The following is a 23,107-nucleotide window of genomic DNA, read 5'->3' on the forward strand; positions in this document are numbered from 1 at the left end:
AACACTCAGAGCATACACACATTTATCTCACACTGAAAAATCATCATCTTTCATTCCTCCTGGGAGCACCTGTACCACTAGAATAACTGGGGAGAAGACAGTTTCAAGGTCGAATGTATCATGCACAGGGACAGCCACTTTTCTATTTGGCTGGAAAAAAAAAATGCAGCCCACACATCCAAAATAGACTGCTTCTTGGCTGTCAAGCACACTGAACACATGAGTTTCATAGCTTCTAGTATGGAAAAGTTCTAAAAATGGGTGAACTTCATGCAGACATCTTTTGTTGGCTTTTTTTTCTTTAACACAGTTTAATCCAAGTAGTCAGGAAGTAACAATCTGGTGGCAGTAGAGTGACTCCGCACAAATTGAACTCATATCTACTAGAACCAAACTGAACTACCTAATAACTATGTGCACTCACTTTTTAAACACTAAAATGATCTAATACAAGATGCACCTCGCGGTAAAAAACATAGCAAAGCAAACAAGGTAACGATTATCTTTCTACTAATTTAGTACATATCCTGGAAGGTTTTAGGAAAATAAAATCCACTTATTCTCTATCCACATGTGTACCAGTGCAATTTAAACACTTTATTTGTATTTCATATCTCAGTAAAAGTTAGTTCTCATTGTTTATATTTTGAATCCTAGAATTTAAGTGTTTATTACAATAAGTAAAAGACAAGACAAATTTCTAAGATGTCTATAATACCCAACAGAACACGCACAGTCTTTGGAAGGAGAAGAACCTGGTTTAAAGAGATCCTACCCTCAGTTAGCTACGCTCCTAAATGCAAGGTCTTCATTTCTTTGAGCCTCGTGTCCTCATCTGTAAAACGAGACCAATTCTACCCTCCTCCAGTAGACGCAGCATATGTAAGAGAAACTAAACCAACTAATACAGAATCTTAAATGATCTCAGCTTCCTCCTATTAGCCTAAACATTTTCAAGTGACTTTTTTCTACCACATTACTGCACCAGCACTTTCCACCAGGGAGAACTTTCCACCAGGGAGATAATGTGTCTTATAATCACTAATGTATCTCTTTTGGCCTCACAATCATGCACATAGTATAGGTCTAGAAAATATTCTGGAATGGATAAACGACAAAAGAACCTGTCATTCAACAGCATACTTAGGAGCCCATCTTTTCTAAAGACCTCGTTACAATCCTGGGCCTTCAGCAGCACGGACATTCCCATTGTCAGGAATGAACAGAATCGATACAGGGTCAAGTTCTACTGTGTTGCCCCCAAAGGAAAACACAAAATAAATAATGCAAAAGGACAAAACTGGAAAGGAAGTGGAAGTGCATCTGCCGACTCTGATGAAAGTAAGGCCCTGTACTCTTGGAAACTCCCCTAAAACAAATACAACATCTCATTAGAGTCCAGATCCCTCAATGCTCTGCTTCGTCAAGAGTGACCGAAAGCCCCCACGTAATACTGATAGCCTCTTTTTAATATATAATTTGCCTATAAAGACCACAGAACAGGGAATATTACAGTATTCATGATCTAACCCAAAGAAAAGGCTGCCAAATGTAAGAAAAAGAAACAACTTCAGAAAAAGCTAAAGTGGCACAAAGACAGAAAAGAAAACTTAATTCCGGTAATATTTTTCAAAAGCACTGCAAAGGTTTAATGCTTAACTCATACCTGAGGGATAATCTTCTTTTTCTTATTATTTGCTGCATTGGGTCCAGAAAACAGCTTCTCCAGGGCAGCTAAAGCTGCACTTGCCTTTGCCACTTTCTTATTTGGACCTGCACCTCTGAATTTCTGTCCATCTACTTCTACCTAAAATCAAGAACAACACTCTGCAATTATCCCATACAATTCCTCTATACAGTTTTCGTTTAAATGTATCACAACACAGGAAACACCAAAAGTCAAATAGTGCCAAAAGAATTAACTCAGACTAAAATTTTTTTACACATGAGCTCAGGATATCCTAGGTCTCTGAGGAGAAAAGGTTGGCTTGAATCTGGGTACACACCTCCATTACAAAGCGTTTGTCATGGCTTCCACCAGTCTCCGAGATGAGTTCATACTTAAGACCTCTTCTTTTTTCATTGAGCTCCATTACGGGATTTTTGCCACTTGCTGTGAGGATAGGGCCCTGAGTTCTTACCTAAAAGGAGGTTCAATCAAGTAAGATTTTAGAGTATTAAATTTCTCATTAATACAATTACACTATGTTTTTGTTGAAAAGAGGCTCAAAAATATACTTTAAAGCATTTAGGGGATAGGATGTGTGATCACCTCTATATACAAATGACAAAGTATGTTTCAAGGTATGGAAACTCTACAAGCAGCAAGCATGGCAGTCAGTCCTCTAGCCAACCTGCCTCTAAAGTAGGACTGTCTCAGTAGATCAGTATTCAAGAGCAACGTGGCCTTGCCATTACATGGCACTCCAGGCTCTGCTCTGTGGTGCTCATGATCTAAGAATACTTTATTTAAATGACTAACAAAGCGGACAGAAGAGCTGAGATTCACATGACATCTGAGTGTTCACTGTTCTTCATCTTTAGGGTTAGGAAGAAATAACTCTCAATTTGGGAGATGGGAAGAAAATGTTCCTACACATCTCTCAGTTCTCTCTGAAGAGATTTAAGGGCACCTAAGGTAAAAACAGTAGGCTACAGACTATGAATTCTGAAATTTAAAAATAAGAATAAAAGCAGTCACTCTCTGCCCAAAGGAGCTAGAGTAAAGTGGGAGGGACAGACATAATCACTTTAAAACAGTATATATTATAGAACAGATGTATGTTATGGAGACACAGCAGAAGGAATCATTTTCTAGGGCAATCAGGATAGTTTTCCTGGAAGTGACATGCGAATTTGATAAGAAGTTGATAAGGTAGAAACAAAAGAGAAGGGCATTCTAGACAGAAGAAACAGCCATGGAAAGGCCCAAGAGAAGCAAAGAACATCTGTTTGGGAAAGGGCAAGAAGCACAGCTTGGCTACAGAAGGGAGTGAGGACAGGAAGGTAGGACCTGATTAGAAATGCCTCTGATGGAGCCAATTCATAAAGGACTTGGCATGCCATGCAAATGAGCTCTGACTTTATCATGAACTACGGGAGCCACGGAGAGACTTCAATCTAGAAAATTCATGACTAGATCTATGTTGTAGGAAAATAAAAAAAAATCACACCAGGAATGGCAGAAAGCATTCATTAGAGGAAGGATTAAGACTACAGTAAGGAAAAGAAGTACTTTATGTAAGAGTGTGAAGTCTCAAATGAAGCGAAAGGGCAGCAACAAAAATAAATGACAAAATACTGCAACTATAATCTTGAGAAAGCAAAGACAAAAAGACTGGGCACTTTTTGAGGTTAGAGATCATGCCTCTAATTCTACCATAGTAATTGCTCAAGAAACGCTGAACAAAGAATTGAATGCCCAAAACAATTTTTATGTTACAAACTCAATGGACACTGCTCTATGCTGATTTGGTAAGTGGTTAATGCTGTAGAAAAAGTGAAACACTGGACAGCTTTATAAGCCTAGTTTAATAAACGTGCCTGGGTCTTCTGCAATTAAAAAAAAAATCACTTCTTGAAGAGTTTTTATAATCTTTTTAAAATTTCAAAGCAAATTTCCAGTCTCCATCTTTAAAAGGTAATGAGTAATTTTTGAAACTAGGTCTATGGTAATTACTCTGCTTTCCAAAGCTGAAATCATTTTTATAAAAAAAATGAGTCAAGACATACAAATATTTGCATTTTAATATTTTAATTTTAAATGAAGAATAAGAGCTTTCTCTCCTCCCACGCCAGGCCATGACTACATTACATAGACACAAAGCATGGATGTGTTCACTACCAGAACCGTCACACATGATGTGCCTGCTATTAGAGCAGCCCACACTGCTCGCTCTCTCCTTCACTTCCCTGAACTTCATAGTCTGAGTCTCAGAATTAATGAGTACTTTCTTCTCTAAGTATTTAGAAGACTGCCAGCAAAACATCTTGCCCTGCCTGTGACCATCACCTGTGAATGGCTGGTCCTCTCAAAAGCCAGCTGCCACGGCCCCTCTGCAATGTCCCCTGACAAGTCAGGCATGACATTCCCAGGCAACAAGCCTCCCGCTGCTCCTTCACCCCGACCAGCCCGCCTGGTGCCTCTCAAACACCTACTTCCACAACCCCAGGCCATTATACCTCCTGTTCCTTTGGCCCCCAAATGCCTTCTTTCCACCTCTTCTCCACATAGCAAAATCCTCCTCATCACCTAAAACCTCACTCACATTTTACTCCCTTTGATTTTATAGTTGTATAAGTTTCCTAATCACTTCCTCTTTTGAGGTTTCACATTATTATATTCATTTTGCCATTACAGTACTTATCATATTACATTATAGTTATGAACATGTCTTTTATGCTTCTAGCCTAAGAACACCTTGAAGCTCTGAACACAATTTCTGCAGCATCTGGCAGTAAGCAGGTACTACAAGGGGTTTACAGACTAAAAAAATACACAGTGCACTTCGTCTGATAAATACTCGTTCCCACAAATGGAAAAAAAAATTTTTTTTTAACTTAATGTAACCTTTAAAGCTGTTACTTTAAAGCCAATTTTGCTCATGCAGAATGCAATAAACAACGGCCCGGTGAGTTCCCCAAAATGCCATGTATACTCAGTACTTGGATTTCTGTCCCATTCTATTATCTGTGGCAATAAGCTCATAGGTCAGGACTTACTCAGAGTCTGAGGAACATACTAGATCAGGCTATGCCTCCCTCAGGGCTAGACCGACTCGATGATGACCCACTGCCTCCCACAGCTCAGCACAAACTTCAAATAATCCTAAATCTCCTCTGCCAGATCTTCTGGTTTTTCACTCTTCAGTTATTGTTGACAGTGTTGATACATTATAACTGTGAAATACTGGAAGGAACTTCCACGGCCAGCAAAAAGAAAATGCTAGTTAAATTAGGTACATTCATGTGTTATGCATTATACATTATGGTTACAGATATTTTTAGGGTTAAGTGCAAAGAAAAAGACAAGATGTAAAACTGCATAGAAATAGGAGTGCTGTCACAAAAATACTCCCAGAAAAAAAGGTTGATGGAAATAAACCAAAATATTAATAATAATAATGGCTGCCTCTAGAATACATACATTTGTATATGCTTTTTTCTTATTCACACTTATCCACATCTCTCAATTTTTCTATAATCTACAAACACTACTTTTTTTCTAAGGAAAAAATATATAAATATACCTCTAAGGTACTGGAGGTTTCAGTTGTAGAATTTCCAGTATTATTGCTTGAGTTTGAAGACACTGTTTCATTTTTGCCTTCATTGTCTGATTTTTCATCGGAACTCATACATTCAATATCTGCATCAAAGCCCGTTGGGTATCCCATTGCTTGTAATACCTATACAAATTACATTAAGATTCAGTTTCATCCAAACATCAGAGACCACTGAGAACAGATGAAATACTGAGAACAAGTTTCAAATCCACAACATTTGAATCTATGGAACACCTTTCAGAAAGAGCAAGATGGTGCTAAATCTGTAACTCCTTGGTTAAACAAAGTTTACCTACTAGAATTTCACCACAGAGAATGGTAAAAACATCCTCAGAGTAATTAGGTTTAAATAAAGGATGAGAGAAATGCAAACCTGAGGCTGCTTCTGGTTCATTTAATTTGGAGGCAAGAGGTAGAGAAATAGCACAGCCAAATTCGACCAAGGAGGTGAGGGGAAAAGTAAAACAGCATAATGTAAAAAGTACAATGGACTAGAGAAGAAAAGACCTGCCAGTCTAATTCTGTATTTCTCCTCTGATCCTCAATTTTCCAATCTGCAAAATAAGAAGACTGATTAGTTGACCTCTAAATTCTATGACTCAATCCACTAGGGGAAATTAGCACAGAAAGGAAATCAAGAAGTCTTCACTGGGAACCAATTTGCTTGTTAATTACACCTGAACCTTTCTACTATTGTCCTCTTTGCTTTCAACTTAAACCATAATCAACACTTAAAAGGATTCAGTCTCAAGATTTATTCTCTATACTAAGAGAACCAGGAACAGTTTTAGGTTTGTATTTCCATCCCTGTCTCTCAAGGTCTGGTTACTTTATGACTTCTCCCAATATCCACTCTTCTATTACCATTCAATGCCTGACTTTTTTAAAAGTTTTCTGAACAGAGTGTGTGTGTGTGTGTGTGTGTGTGTGTGTGTGTGTGTGTGCGTGCACTCGCGCGCGCATGTGAGCATACACACATTCGAGCATGGCTTTTAATATCACCTTCCAGATTATAATGCTTTTCCGATATTTACAAGAGAATACCGTTCAGTAGCATTTTTATAACTCTCTTTCAAGCAGGTTGCTGTTGCACTGTCAGTTACTAATTTAAAGGTTTATATCAAAATATATGGAGATAGGCTCCTAAAGATCTCTGGATCTATTTCAGCTTCTGACTACTATTTTAAGTTGTCAGAGTATAAAAACAATGTATTTCTTTATGATCCCAACTATACCTAAGAGGTATCTCAAAAAAGTTACGATAGCCTGACAAACGAGGGACCAGGCAGCCCAAACATAAATAAAACAGTACAACTATAAAAAAATGGACATAAATAGAACTCTGTAACACAAGAACTTGAAATTGATTCACCTAATTCATATAAAGAATTTGGCATTCTGTTGAACATTTTAAATCATAAATACTTTGTAATCACAAGGGAGAAAGCCAAGAATCCCTTTTCAGTATCTTATGTTCCAGAGGTTCTCAGGTTTATTCTTGTTATGTTATCATTTGATTTATTCTTGTCACTGTTCTATAAAGAAAACACCTTCTCTATCTGAGTCCTGTAATATGCTCCTCTGAAAAATCTCATCCTGAGAGAATAGTTATCAGTCTGGAAGGAACACTAGCTAATATAGGCTGCAAGTCAAAAGTCAAGAGTCACAAATCCGATTTGTTTATTCCAATAAAAACTAAAGACATGCAGGTTTTCTTAATTTAACACAATTAAAATAGTTTAATATGAATTATTTAACACCATTTCTCTCTGTGCTTTTCTCACATATCATATTCATTTATTTACTTTTTATTGTAGCAACATATTTCACTACACTATAGTTTATACAACTGATGGACAATCTCAAGAGTACTTGCAATACAGCCCAACTAATAAAAAAAAAGTCAAATTATTTTTCTATGAACACATGAGGGCATTAATTAGTATATGCTACAAGACTTTAAAAAACAGGTAATGAGTTCTCAGACCTCTAGAACAAAAGTTTGCTTGGAATCAACATTAAACCCGCCCCCCACCCCCTAAAAAAAAACCTAGTATACACCAGAAAAAGTTAAGTTTCAAGTGTCTGGCAAACAAATCAAACCTAATAAATACATCAGTTGGGCTGAAGAATCACAAGATGATTCCTGGAAACAAAGTAACCAGGAAATCCAGTGTAACTATGCCTTTTTTCCCTGGAAGGGGGGCTGAGGCTGAGAAAGATGATGCCCTCAAAGACTATACAAAAGTAAAATGAAAACACACTCTACCCTATGGCTCTCAAAAGAAGTCCTATCCATGACTCTTGATGGCTCCAAGAACCTCTCCAAAGAGCCTTCACTCCTTTTCCCCACAATGACGAAGATTCTTTTCATGGAATATGGCTGATTATGCCCCTAAAGATGTCCTTTGTGAGGGACTAGCAGAAAAAAGGGCCGGAAGAGTGAAGAAAATATTGGCAACTGATCTCCATCACTTCAGGGTGCCTTGCTGCTAGGCAGCCAGACTCCTGTGGCAAGAACTGTTTTTTCCTTGTTTTATTTTGATTTGATTCTCTGATGTGATTTGTCTCACCAGGTACAGACCCCTACCAAGCTACTGAGTAAGGAATGTAAGAATTTTTATCTATTGGGACCTATTTCCATAAACACATGTTGGATATAAAGCCCTCTCAAACTCTTTAATTTTTTATTTTTTTCCTTAATGCTTATTTTGAGAGAGCGGGTGAGCAAGGGAGGGGCGGGGAGAGAGGGAGACACAAAATCCAAAGCAGGCTCCAGGCTCTGAGCTGTCAGCAAGAGCCTGACACAGGGCTTGAACTTACAGACCACAAGATCATGACCTGAGCCAAAGTCGGACACTTAACCGAGAGCCACAGAGGCACCCTGAACACTCTCAAATTCTTATAAACAGAACCTGAGGGGCACCTGGGTGGCTCAGATGGTTAAGCATCGGAATTCAGCTCAGGTCATGAACTTGTGGTTCATGGATTCAAGCCCCACACTGGGCTCTGTGCTGACACTGTGGAGCCCACTTTGGATGCTCTGTCCCCCTCTCTCACTGCACCTCCCCCCCACTCAGGCACATGCGCTCTCAAAAATAAACCTTTTTTAAAAATAAAAAATAAAATAAACAGAACCTGAAACTTGTCATATATAGATGGCAATTTGGCAATATATGCCTGACATATAATAGGAAGCCCAACACATATTTAATGAATGGATCATTCAAATGTACCCTCTTCTTGATCCAGAAATTCTATTTCTAGAATACATGTTTACTTGTTTGTTTTGTTTTTTCTTTTTTAATTTTTATGTTTATTTATTTTGAGAGAGAAAGAGAGACAGAACACAAGTAGGGGAAGGGGCAGAGAGAATACAGTATCTGATGCAGGCTCCAGGTTCTGAGCCGTCAGCACAGAGCCTGATATGGGGCTTGAACTCACAAACCATGAGATCATGACCTGAGCTGAAGTCAGACACTTAACCGACTGAGCCACCCAGGCGCCCTTGTTTTTTGTTTTGTTCTTTCTAAGAAGAGCTCTATGCCCTCACATATGAACTCACAGCCCCAAGATCCAGAGTCGCATGCTCTACAAAAAGAGCCAGGCAGGCACCCATAGAATACATCTTAAGGGATAATTAGACTAGTTCAAAAAGATGTAAAGCAATCAACTGGAAGCATCTAAATCTAAAAGGATTAGGACATTACAGTATAGTGATAATAACACAAAAAGGAGAGTAATCTTTGTGATAACTATTAAAAAACCTCATATTTTTAAATGAACAAAAAAACACTTAAATATATATTCTGTATACACATTATGTAGGTCCCACCATTCCTTATCTAAAAACCCTTGGGACCAGATTATTTTGAGAATTCATTGTTTTTCAGAGTTTAGAAAGCTAATACAAAATATTTACTATATATTTTCCAAATCTCCAGTCAGTTCAGGTGCTACCCCATTTTTGTGCAAAGAAACATAAAATATGCACATTAAATGGAATGATAAAGACTAAGGTAGTCCTGCATCAATTCGGGTCAGATTTTCCCATCAAATGAGTTTGTATCAAACATAGAGAAATATTATTCACTTTCAGTGCTTCCTGGAGTTTGGAACTGCAGGTTTAAAAAAAAGGCTTGGAAAAACACATACAGACAAAATATTACAAAATTAGCCACTGCTCTCACTCCCCCATATTTTACTGAATTGCAACATGCTATGAGGCCACTAGCTAACACTAAAGTCAGTTATAACATGCCACAAACAGTCACTGCATCACAGATAACTTTAAAGGCTATCTCTGGTATCCTTTTTTATAAAGACCTACTCAAGGAGAATGCCCACTTGCTCTCTATACCAAAACAACTGTAACTCTTCATACTCAACTGTCCATTCTTATGTCACAGACAGTGATTTCACAAGCTTGAGTCAGATGCTAGAGATCCTCGATCTAAATTTGTGACTCATTCTCAGCATACATTATAGCTAAGTTATTAAACTGTATTTTTAGCTTTGTACCTGGATTCATTTTTTTTCCCTTCATTTGTCATTTTTTTTTGGCCTTTTTTTTTTTTTTTTTTTAAATGTTTTTAAATTATTTCTAGGAGAGAGAGAGAGACAGCGTGAGCAGGGGAGGGTCAGAGAGAGAGAGGGAGTCACAGACTGAAACAGGCTCCAGGCTCTGAGCTGGCCGTCAGCACAGCCTGACGCGGGGCTCGAAACCAAGAACCGCGAGATCATGACCTGAGCGAAAGTCGGACGCTTAACCGACTAAGCCACCCAGGCGCCCCTTTTGGCCTCCTTTTAAACTCCTACTCTCTCATCAGACTTAAAGTAGCCCTTTTATAAACAAGATACAACATAATCCTATTGTTTTATATTTTTACAGCTTACTTATTATTTCTCTGCATTGTGCTTATTACTACCTGACATATAATTTATTCATTGGTATATCTGTCGTCTGTCTCCAATTCTTTCCACGCTAGAATGCAGGCTCTGGGAGGCCAAGGGCTTTGTTTTGTTCACTGCTAAATCCTTGGTATCTAGGATAATATTCACATCTACATTAATAATACTTGCAAAATGGAATGATCATGAAAACAGACCAATTCTTATGCCATACTGTTATATAACACAACTTTTCTTAAGTGAAAACTGATCTTTAATCTACATGATCTTTGACATTTTCACATTCATCTACGAGACAGCAAATGTACTCATGGAAAAATTCCAGTATTTAGGAACTTTCTACAAACCTACATACATGCATGATGGTTGGTTCAATCCTGGACCTATGGAAATACTCTGGAATACAGAAAAGGCAGCATATGCATGAATATAATAATTAATTTTATTTATAACAGGAAAAATCTGCAAACAAGAAAATTTTCAATAATAGGAAGATGTTTAAACAAATAATAGTACATCCATATCAGGTTATATCATAAAGCCATTAAAAATTATTTGTGAAGATTTTGATAACATGAGAAAACACTGACAATATAGTAAATGAAAAAAAAAATCAGTGAATAAAATTATACACACACTGTGAGCTCAACTTAAAAAACAGCAAGGGCACCGGGGTGGCTCAGTAAGTTAAGCATCCAACTTCAGCTCAGGTCATAATCTAAGAGTTCATGGGTTTGAGCCCCCCATTAGGCTTTGTACTGACAGCTAAAGTCCGGAGCCTGTTTCAGAATCTATGCCTCCTTCTCTCTCTATCGCTCGCCCGCTCATGCTCTCTGTCTTTCTCTATCAAAAATAAAAACATTTTTTTAAATAAATAGTTTATTGTCAAGTTGGTTTGCAACAACACCCAGTGCTCACCCCCACAAGTGCCCTCCTCCATGCCCATCACTCCCCCTCCCCCCCACCCCCATCAGTCCTCAGTTTGTTCTCAGCATTCAAGAGTNCACCGGTTTACATTCCCACCAGCAGTGTAGGAGGGTGCCCGTTTCTCCACATGCTCACCAGCTCCTAAATACATTTTTAAAAAAAAGCAAACAGGGGCGCCTGGGTGGCTCGGTCGGTTCATGACCGTCCGACTTCGGCTCAGGTCACGATCACATGGTTCGTGGGTTCGAGCCCTGCACTGGGCTCTGTGATGACACTTCGGAGCCTGGAGCCTTCTTCTGATTCTGTATCTCCCTCTCTCTGACCCTCCCCTGCTCAACCTGTCTCTCTCTCTCTCCCTCTCTCAGAAGTAAACAAAAAACATTAAAAAAAAAAAAGCTAACAGAAAAATATTGGAAGTAAATAAAACCAACATACTATATATATTAGTGAGCTGCCCATTTTTCGTCTTTACTTTTTTCTGTATTTCTCAAACTCCATATAATCAACACACATTATTTTATAACCAAAAAAGAAACATTTTGTAATCCAGAGATGACAAAAGTCTATATGTCATTGTCATTAAAATCTTCAAAAATTCTGTTAATTTATATTAGGAAAATAAGTACCTTATTTATAACATATAATAACAAAGCCGTGCTAAATAAAAGCAATACTGTACCTTCACTGCTACATGAAGTTTTGCTGTTTTCTTGGATGGCCCTGAGGCTTCATATGTTGTACCATCCACATCTACAGACATTGTGAAGACTGGAGCGTGGACAGGGCCAGACTGAGATAAGAGCTTATACTGAAGCCCAGGCCTTATCTGATTTAGCCTCATTAGTGCATTCATAAGGTCTATTGCTTTACTATCCAGAACTGTTTAAAAAAAAAACCACACACACAAAAAAAATAAGAATGAGATCAGAAATTAAACCATTTTGCTTTAATCTATGCATCTGTAGGTTCCCAGTGATCACTATAAATTCACCAGGTTTTAAAAGGCAAGAATTTGAATACACATATACAAATTAATTTCACTTCATAAGTAATTCGAAAATTACTTATATCACGCTAACATTATTGTACAAGTGATATGAATTACTATATCTACACATCAATTTTAGTTTGTCAATACTAATATATCTTAAGCAATGAAGCTTGACAACAAAACAAAATTATTCAATCATCAATTTCTGTTAAGATATGCTCTTAAAACTCGAATCAAATTCTTCACTTTGAAATTTTTATTTCCCTGTCTGAGACTACAAATCTTTTCTAGTTCACATCCGTAAGAATAAAGATTCTACACACTTTTCCTTAAGTTTCGTTTCATCTTCTTATTGGGATCTTTATCATCCCCTAATCCATCTTCAAATGGCCTCTTCAGAGCTGAAGACCCAGCACCTAAAAAAAATTATAAGAGATTTATTATCCGTCAAAACAATGAGTCTACTTACTCTACCAAATGTATCTAATACGTTCAGGAAGGAAAAACCTTAGGAATCACAAGGACCACAGTACTTTCACTGATCAATTAAATTACCATAATCTTATAACAGCAAAAAATTGTTAGTGAATCTTTATGAAACAATTTAATACTATCCTTTTATATATTTGTTTTCTCATTTACTCATGAATTGGCATTCATTATTTTTTCATTTTTCACACCTGTATATGTGTGAATAGAAAAAAGTCTACAAAGATATATATCAAAATGTTAAAGGTAGTTATCTCTGCTGATAGGATTTATTTTTATTTATGTCCTTCCAAATATATCTGTAATTTAACATTTATTATGTATATAAAATTTTAAGCCCACATATCAAAATCTTATGCTTTGGAATATCTATTTCTCATACTATAAGACAGTCTTCTGCCTATTCAAATCCCACTCAAGATTTTATTATCAAAACAATATGGTACTGGCACAAAAAAAGACAGAGATCAGTGGAAAAGAATAGAAAACCCAGAAATAAACCCACAACTGTATGGTCAATTAATCTTCAACAAAGCAGGAAAGAATCTGCAGCAGAAAAAGGACAGTCTCTTTAACAAATGGACAGCAACATGCAAAAGAAAGAAACTGGACCACTTTCTTACACCATACACACAAAAACATTCAAAATGGGTTAAAGGCCTATATGAGACCTCACACCATTAAAATCCTAGAAGAGAACATAGGCAGTAACTTCTTTGACACTGGCCATACAACTTTTTTCTAGATATGTCTCCTGAGGCAAGGGAAACAAAAGCAAAAATAAATTATTGGGACTACATCAAAATAAGAAGCGTCTGCACAGCAAAAGAAACAATCAACAAAGTTAAAAGACAACCTAAGGAATGGGAGACGATATCTGCAAATGACATATCCAATAAAGGGTTACTATCCAAAATATATAAAGAACTGATATAACTAAACACCCAAAAAACAAATAATCCAATTTAAAGATGGACAGGGGCACCTGGGTGGCTCAGTGGGTGGAGTGTGTGACTCAATATTGGGGTGGTGAGTTTGAGCTTCACATTGGTGTAGAGATTACTTTTAAAAGGGAGGGGGGAAAGAGAAAAAAAGAATAAAATAGGCAGAAGACATTTCTCCAAAGAAGACATACAGATGGCCAACAGACATATAAAAGATGCTCAACATCATCAGGGAAATGCAAATCAAAACCACAATGAGATATGACCTCACACCTATCAGAAGGGCTAAAATAAAAAACACAAGACAGGTGGCTCAGTCAGTTGGGTGTCCTGATTTCAGTTCAGGTCATGATTCCAGGATTGTAAGATCAAGCCCTACATTGGGCTCCGCACTGAGCATGGAGGCTGCTTGAGATTCTCTCTCTCTCTCCCTCTATCCCTCTCCCCCAGCTCACTCTCTAAAAATTAATTCACACACACACACACACACACACACACACACACACACGAAACAAGTGTTGGTGACAATGTGGAGAAAAAGGAAACATTTGCACTGTTGACGGGAATGCAAACTAATGCAACCACTGTGGAAAAGAGTATGGAGGTTCCTCTAAAAGTTAAAAATATAGACCTATCCTATGATCCAACAATTGTGCTACTGGGTATTTACCCAAAGAATACAAAAAAACTAATTCAAAGGGATACACACACCCTGATGTTTATAGCAGCATTGTTTACAATAGCCAAGATATGGAAACAGCCCAGTGTCCATCAATAGATGAATGGATAAAGAAGATGTGGGGAGAGAGAGGGAGTGTGTGTGTGTGTGTGTGTGTGTGTGTGTGTGTGTGTGTGAGAGTGAGTGAGAGAGATTATACATATGTAATATTCCAGTTTGTGTGTATAAATATATATATAACCATAAAAAAGAATGAAATCTTGCCATTTACAATGACATGGGTGGAGCTAGAGACTATTAGGCTAAGCAAAATAAATTAATCAGAGAAAACAATACTGTATGATTTCATTCATATGTGGATTTTTTTTTAAGTTTATTTATTTTGAGAGAGAGTACAAGCAGGGCAGAGAGAGAGGGGGAGAGAGACTCCTAAGCAGGCTCCATGCTGTCAGCGCAGAGCCTGACATGGGGCTTGACCTCATGAACTGTGAGATCATGACCTGAGCCAAAATCAACAGTCAGACGCTTAACTGACTGAGACATCCAGGTGCCCCTCAAATGTGGAATTTAAGGACCAAANTGGTTACCAGAAACGGGTGGGGGCTGAGGGGTTAAGTCAAATATATAATAGGCATTAAGGAGTGCCCTTATTATGACAAGCACCCAGTGATGTGCAGAAATATTAATCACTATATTGTACACCTGAAACAGTTTATCAACTAACTGGAATTAAAATAAAAACTTAATAAGAATTTCTTTACAGTTCATCTCTACCATTAAGTTTCCAACAAATTTCCTCTCATCTCAACTTTCTAAAATAATTTCTATGGTCTCAGAAACATAAAGTGTCATATGTAGCCTTGTGCCACTGCCTATTTCATATATAGAGAACCTGTATTTCCACTAAACTAGAAATGTTAAAGCTATTTTTATCTTGTATCTTATAAATTACCTACATTAAGACTTATAAATAATATGATACAATATAAACAATATACACAAAATCCAACTGAACTTGATATCAATCAATCTCTTGTAGAAAGCAGCTAGCTAATAACACTGTCAGGCATAAAGTAGGAACTCAGTTGTCCAAGTTAAAAACAATCAGGAAAAATCTCATCAATATGTCCAAGTACTTTAAAGAATTCTGTGTCTTCAACTTAAAAGGTGGTTGTTGGGTTTTTCCAAAAGGAAAGTTATACTCAAGGGATTCATTCCACAAGATTTCCAGATACTTCTAATGAAACTCTGAGATTAACTACATATTCTCTGATCATCAAGATTTACAGTCCCTTGTGGTAAACATCGACTTCAGCATTTGCTTTAGTCAATACTTACCACTCAGGTCAATAAATCTTGATGTCCTTTTCAACAGAAGATAATATTTGCTTATATCTGCTTAGTATTGTATTTCACTTGCATTACCTAAAACTGAGAGTGTGCCAATCTCCCAGAATGGAGTCCTTATGAGATAAAAGTTAAAAATGAACGATGTCTATTCAATCACTGTCCCAGTCATTAAGTTACTTTAAAAGCTGCATCCCGAATGCCTGGAAATTGTAAGCTGGTTTAAATGCACAGATCTATTTTCTAAATCCTCCATCTACATGAATAGAGTTCCATGGATTAAACTTCATTCTACCATCCCAGCCCCAAGGCTGTAAAAATCTGAGGTTAATCATATTACTGTGAGGGGAAAAAAAAAAAAAAGGTGGGGATGGGGGCTTGCTTTACAAAAAGCAAGTCATTTTCAATCTCTACAATATGAGCAATGAGAAGCGATCACTTGAGAGGTAACAATTTTGAGAAATACTATGTGAGTGCTTACCATATACCTGGTGCTGTGCTTATTAATACTTTAGCTGCAAATGGCTTCACTTAAATTATTAACATATTTAACCATCACAAACATCTATGAAGTCTGTACTTTTATCATCATCATTATAATTTCATTCTTATATTCACTCAACAATAAATATTAATTAAGCATTTTCTATGTGCAGGACAACTTTAGGTGCTGGAAATTAAAAAAAGCATAGTGATAGAAACTAATCATATGCCTTATGACGGTCAGCAAAATGAAGAAAAATAAGAGGCTTGAGGGGATAGAGGTGTTGCTATTTTATATGTGGTGCTCATTAACAAGGTCAAAAAAATATCACTGATAAGGTGACCTTCTGATGAAGACCTGAAGAAAATAAAAGAGTGAGCTATTCAGAGATTTGGGAAAAAGCCCCAGAGAAAGAAAACAGCAAATACAGAGGTCTTAAGACAGGGACATGCTAAGAAACAGCATAGAGGCCTGAGGGGGTGGAGTAGCCTAAATAAGAAGGGGATGATTATAGAAGATGAGGAAGGGCACCAGTTGTCAATCCTAGCTGCCACTAATTCACCAAAGGAACTTAGATTAAAAAGGTGTTCCACTATCCAGTATGAGAAAGTAAATTCAAAAAGCTTTTCTGACAAAAGCAATTCGAAAAGCTGGACAAAAATGTAGAAAAGAAGATTTACTCCTGGTCACTAAAGAACTGTGGAGTCAAGATCTGGGAGATAATGGAAACCCTGCACCGAAGGCCACATTTCCCCCCTAGAGGCATGTATCAAATCTAGGAGAAGCCGCTAAGAACTGGAGAGAACTTTTAACAGGCACTCAGGTCTCAGGGGTCAAACACTGGAGCTCATCAAGCAAAGAAGGCCTGTGGAACCCCACCACACTGGGGTCTGGACCTCTGCTATGTCATACGCTGGAAGCAAATAAAATAGAAATAGTCTGGATCTCACATGGACTAAAAAGCCCAGCTTCAAATCATCTTAATCCTTGACTGCATTAAAATTATCCAGGATCGCCAATTCCAACAGCCATCTCTCAGGAACAAATGTAAATCCTCCAAGATATCATTACTCTAAGGTTTCAAATTCTCTACAACTGTTCATTTTAAAGTCTCCAGCACTCATAATAACTAGGTACATAAGACAACAAGATGTTGTGATCAAAAATCAAGAGAAGGAGCAGACAACGGGAACACACCCAAAAAGGACACAGATGATTGAGCTTTCAAAAACATACTGTTTTAAAAAGAATGATTAGGATGCTGGGGAAAAAAAAAAAAAAAAAAGGAAGGACAACAGGAAGAATTTCTGGCAGAAAATCTGCAATTGAGAAAGAGTCAAAATTCTAGAAATGAAAAATAGAGTATATTAAGAACTAGCAGACCTGTAAGCAGAAATACACAATCCACTATAGAGAGAAAATGATATACAAGAAAATAAAAAAAATATAGGACAGGTATGTAAGATTTGAACAACACAATAAGCAAATGTGACCTGGCACGTAAAGAACATTCTGACCACCAACTGCAGAATGTACATATTTTTTCTGAGTATGAATCACTTACAGAAAACCATGTACAGGGCCATACAATAAGTTTCAAGAAATATCAAAAGACAGAAATCAGAAAGCATGTTCTCAGATCACAGAATAAGCAATAAAGAGGTAACTAGAAAATCCTCATTTTCTCTAGAAATGAAGCCATGACATCTAAATGGCTCATGTGTCAAAGAGCTGATAATAAGGAAAAATAAAAAATAGTTTTAAGTAAGTGAGAATAAAAATACTCATGTAAAAAGAGCAGAATGCACATAAATCTGGGTTTAAAATGAAATTTACAGGCTTAATACCATATATGATAAAATAAGAGGCCAAAAAGACAGCAATAATGTATTCAGCGATCTCAAAAAGTTTAACAAACAAAAAACCCCAGCAGCAAATTAAACCCAAGGAAGGTAGTGAGGAAAAACAAAGGATAAGACAGATCAATGAACTGGAATATAAGCACACACCAGAAAACAATCAACAAAACCAAAGTTGATTTTTTGGAAAAGACTCATAAAACTGATAAACCTCTAATGAGAGTGATTGAGGGGAAAAAAAGGAAGTATAAAATGTACACAAGCGAACATTACTATAGATATTGCAATTAAAAATAAGATCTTATAAATTATTTTAAATTTGGATAAAATGGACAAGTTCCTAGAAAAATACAATTTACAAAAATTCTGATAAGAAGATGATAGTCCCTTTGCCTATTAAGGAAATTAGACCCATAACTTAAAACCTTCCCACAAAGAAAATCACATGACCAAAAGGCTCTGATGATACATTCTTGCAAACGTTTAAGAAACAACATCAATCTTACACAAACTCTTCCAAGAAACAGAAGAAGAAGGGATGCTTTCCAACTCACTTTAAAAAGGCCAGCATAACCTTACAGCTAAAACTTGACAAAACATTACAACAAAGGAAAATTGCTGGCCAACCTAACAAACAAAAATTTGTATTTTTGTGAAGAGCTCACAAAAACCTATACAAGATTGTCGGCAGCAGCTTTATTTGTAATAGCCCAAAGCAAACAAGATACCCTACAACAGGTGCACAGTTCAGCAAACTCCAGCTCATCCATACCACAGAATACTACTCTCCACAGTAGAAAGGAATGAACTACTGACACACCACAACTTGGATGGACCACAATGGAATTATGCTGGGGGAGGGCAAGGAGGGGAGGCTCTCAAAAGATCATATACAGTATAAACTCATTTATTTAAAATCCTGGGTGGCTCAGTCGGTTAAGCATCTGACTTTGGCTCAGGTCATGATTTCAAGGTACGTGGGTTTGAGCCCCACGTTGGGCTCTGTGCTGACAGCTCAGAGCCTGGAGCCTGCTTTGGATTTTGTGTCTCCCTCTTTCTCTGCCCCTCCCCCACTCGTGCTCTGTCTCTCAAAAATGAATAAACGTTAAAAAAAAAAACCTTAAAAATAATAAATAAATAAAATCCTTGAAATGACAAAATCCTAGAGATGGAGGAAAATGCATGGTTTCCAGGGTTGGGGGATGACTGAGAGGAGAGGGGGTAGGTGTGGCTACAAAGGAGCTACATGAAAGAGATCTTGGTGGTGGTGAAATAGTTCTGCACCTTGATTGTGATGCTGGTTACACAAATCAACATGTGATAAAAATGGCATAAAACACACACAAGTTGTATTAAAATCAGTTTCTTCGCTTTAATAGTGTACTATAGTTACATAAGAGGTAACCTGGGAGAAAGTGGGTGAAGGGTACATGCGACCTCTCTGTGCTATCTCTACAACTTCCTGTGAATCTGTAATTATTTCTAGATAAAAAGTTAAGAAGAAGAAGAAAAAAAAAGAACTGCAGCTATGTTGAAAACAATGATGACAAGGGCAGAAACCGGAAGACCAGATAAGAGAGACAATTGCACTAATCAGTGAGAGATGATGATAGTAGGTCAGGAACACAGCAGTGAAGGAGTTAAAGAAATAGCTGAATTCTGGACACACTTTCAAAGTAAAACAGACAGAATTTGCTGATGGTCTGGATCAGAGTCAAAGAAAAAGAGGCCTGAAGGGTGAAGGTGGCTGATCTGCGTACACAGATGGACAGAGGGTTAAGGATAGGAATTTGGATTTTAGACATCTTAAGTTTGAGGTGTCTCTTAGACATCCTGTGGAGACACCGAAGAGGACTTTGGCTATCTGGGTCTGTGGCTAAGGCTGGTGGTAGAGATATATATATTTCATCACAAGGGACTAGACAGATGAGGCTGCCTAAAGAGTGGGTATAAATGAAGAGATACAGTCTGAGGACTGTACTCTTGGACACTTAAATATTCAGAAACCAAGAAGATCAGGGAAAAACAAACATAGCTGAGCAGAGGACGGTGTGGCTCGAAGAACCAAGAGAAAATAATTACCTACAAATCAAATGAGAAGTCGTATTTCATGTCAGAAAAAGTATGTGACAATGACAAATGCTGTTGAGCATAAAGGGCACCCAGAACTTTTCATACATTGCTGGTCAAAGTGTAAACTGATACGTATAACCATTTACTAGACCATACACTGGCCTACAGGAACTCCTAGATAAACACCCCAGGAGGCATGTAAGAAAGTGCTCACAGCAATATTGCAGGTGGATGCCAACAAACGGAAAGACCTCATTCGCCCTGCAAAAGTAGATGGGGGAATTGTAGTACATTCATAATGGATGCTGTGTAGCTATTCAAATGAACAAACATAGCTATGTGTACCAACATGAACTTATCCCAAACAATGCTGGACAGAAAGAAGCCAATCACAGAAGACTAAACTCAGTTTGCTTCCCTTTCTATAAAGTTATAAGCAATGTCAAATTGTTTACAAAAGCATATACAGATGGGAAAGCTATAAAGAAAATCAAGGAAATGACTACCAAAAAGTCAGGAATAGTTCATGGGGCAGGGAGGTGACGTGGAGAGATAAATAGGTGTTTTCTGAGAAGCTAACAGTATTGTTTCTTAACCAGGGTGGTGACTGTATGTAATTTTTTTAATAATTATTATTTTTTAAATGGTGTATGTTTTATACTTTTCTGTATACATGAAATAAAATTAATGTGGGAGGAAAAAACAGTGCTCATCTGTGTCAAAGGTGGCTAAAATTTCAGCTAAGATGAGGACTGAAAACTAACTGCTGAGTGTAGTAACATGAAGGTCACAACAGAGACTTTGGTAGAATGGTGAGGAAAAAACCCTGATTAGAGTTAAGTTTTTAAAAAGTGAAGGAAAGGAGAAAGAATAGGCGACTCTCCCCAAAAGTATCTATAAAGGGGAACAGAAAAGGAGACTGTTGGAGGGAGCTACAGCATCAGATGGAGTTTGGTTTCAAATGGGAGTCATTACAGCAAATTTTTACACTGATGAAAATGATCCAGTAGAAAGGGAAGAGCTGATTCTGGTGAAAAAAGAGAGAATTATTGGAATAATGTCCACTTGTAGGCAAAGGGGATCAGATAAAGTAGACAAGCAGAAAGATTGGTCTTAAGAGCCTGGACAGTCTATCCACAGTAGGGAGTTTATGCAAAGTACATGAGTCCTTCGAGCAAACAAGGTTATCAGATGAGAGCGAGGTGTTGGAAGAGGAAGTATGAAATAAGAAAAGGTGTAAAACAGTCAGCTGGGACAACTGGAGAACACTAGAACTTACAGGAGGATTGCCAGACACACAAATGGTCTATTTGTAATAGACCTAAAGGGAAAAAGACAAGGTGACTGTATTTTTCCCCTAACAATGTTTAACAGCCTGGTTCAGGCAGAGCTGGATTTCCACAGAGTTAGAACTGTGCCAAGAAGAAAGGACCAAGGAAGTGAAGGCATATGCTAGGGAGTGATCATAATGATGGACCATGGAATCTAAGCAGCGAAGGGACAGAAGAGAACATGAGAAAGGTGAGGGACTCTGAGAAGGCAACAGAATCACTGGTGAGGCTCAAGAACTGGACCAAGGGTACTAGAGAGAATGATGACAAAAGGCAGTTAGAAAGTAAGATTCTTGAAAATAAGATGATGGAGAGGGTACAGTTATTGAAAACAGGTCTAGGGGATGTCCACAGAATGGATAAGTGAGGTAGAATAGAAGCCAAAACATTTGTGGGAGAGGAAATCAAGGAATTAAGAAGTCAGAATTTTGGAAAAAATTGTCTGAGTGCATCGTGAAATCACCAAGAATTATAAGAATAAAGTGCAAATGCCAATGTCAGCAAGCTAGGTGCCAGAAACATGAAGATATGAGAAAGCATGCCAGAAGGGTCTGGAGGCAATGGCCATGGTCCCTTCCTCTAATAGCTAAGGCACAGATGGGTAAATGACCTGCCTGGCTCATGCAGCTAGTTAACTGATGGTGCTTGAATGGTTCTATATTAAGCTATAAATTGACTGACCAACAGTTGTCAAACTTTTGAGAAAGACCCTTAAAGTTAAAAGAAGAAAAAGAAAAAAAACCCAACTAAGTCACATAACTATATTAGATATGCTTTTACTATCTAGTGAAAGAAAAAATACAAAACCCAAAGCACTGCTATGAATTCAGTGATTCAAACAAAATTTTTCATACTAATTACAAAAATCTCTACAGATATTTAAAAATTCTATTCAACCACAGACAGTGCTTAATGTCAGGTGGCTATGTGAGTCTTTTCCAAAAACTCTCTGCTGCTGTGTGAGCACCAGCTGGAAGTTGTCCTTCATTCCACAAATACTGAGCACTGGTTTTTATTATTTTTTTAATGTTTATTTATTTTGAGAGAGAGAGAGAGTACACACACGAACAGGGATGGGGGCAGAGAGAGAGAGAGGTGAGAGAGTCCCAAGCAGGTTCCACGTCGTTAGCTCACAGGGCTTGATCTCATGAACTATGAGATCATGACCTGAACTGAAACCAAGAGTCAGACACTTAACTGACCAAGCCACCCAGGTGCCCCATGAGCACTGGTTTTTAAGTTATATAGTGGGACTTGGAGAACTCCTTACCTCTGAGGAGTTTATAGCATAAGGCAGTGATTCTCAAATTTTTAGTCTCCGGACCCCCTTATCTAAAAAAAATTACTGAGCACTCTAAGAGCTTTGTTTTGCCGGTTACATCTATCAATATTTAGCATACTAGAAATTAAAACAACTTTAATACAAGAGTATATAAAAAACATTCCATTAACCATTAGAGAGGTGATGCCATCATATGTTATATGCAGCCTCTGGAAAACTGTATACCATGAGACAAAGAATGGAAAAGATCCAAAAAAACAAAAAAAGTGCCTTAGTATTATTATGAAACAGTTTTGGTTTTGTGGACCCCCTGAAAAGTCTTTTAACCTCTGGAATTCTGCTATCTAAATAAACAAACTGGGTCACCACACTATTTTTGTCATATAAAAATTATTAGAGTAATGTCCATTATGGGAGAGGGGCTGGGTCCCAGGTGAAGAATAACTAGTGGACAACATCCTACTTTCTAGTATAACAGGAAACTGTGGGCCTGGGGGATGGGGGG

The 23,107-nt window shown here is 37.6% G+C and overlaps 1 protein-coding gene across 5 annotated transcripts in view; it reads right to left on the reverse strand.

Moving 5' to 3' along the window:
* STRBP (spermatid perinuclear RNA binding protein) overlaps positions 1–23,107 on the reverse strand; it is a 73,881-nt gene that overhangs the window by 24,893 nt on the left and 25,881 nt on the right. For all 5 annotated transcript variants that reach the window (XR_013336096.1, XR_013336094.1, XR_013336095.1 and 2 more), the window contains exons 10-14: positions 12,438–12,530; positions 11,803–12,002; positions 5,250–5,408; positions 2,007–2,141; positions 1,667–1,807 (exon numbers count right to left, since the gene is read on the reverse strand). Coding sequence is in view for 1 of the 5 variants with exons in the window: in XM_077768195.1 (XP_077624321.1) it covers positions 1,667–1,807; positions 2,007–2,141; positions 5,250–5,408; positions 11,803–12,002; positions 12,438–12,530 (728 nt within the window). In the remaining 4 variants the exon portion in view is untranslated. The remainder of the gene's footprint in view (positions 1–1,666; positions 1,808–2,006; positions 2,142–5,249; positions 5,409–11,802; positions 12,003–12,437; positions 12,531–23,107) is intronic.

This window comes from Crocuta crocuta, unplaced genomic scaffold (genome assembly GCF_008692635.1).
Source record: "Crocuta crocuta isolate KB4526 unplaced genomic scaffold, BGI_CrCroc_1.0 scaffold35, whole genome shotgun sequence".
In the NCBI taxonomy this organism is placed as follows: Eukaryota; Metazoa; Chordata; class Mammalia; order Carnivora; family Hyaenidae; genus Crocuta; species Crocuta crocuta.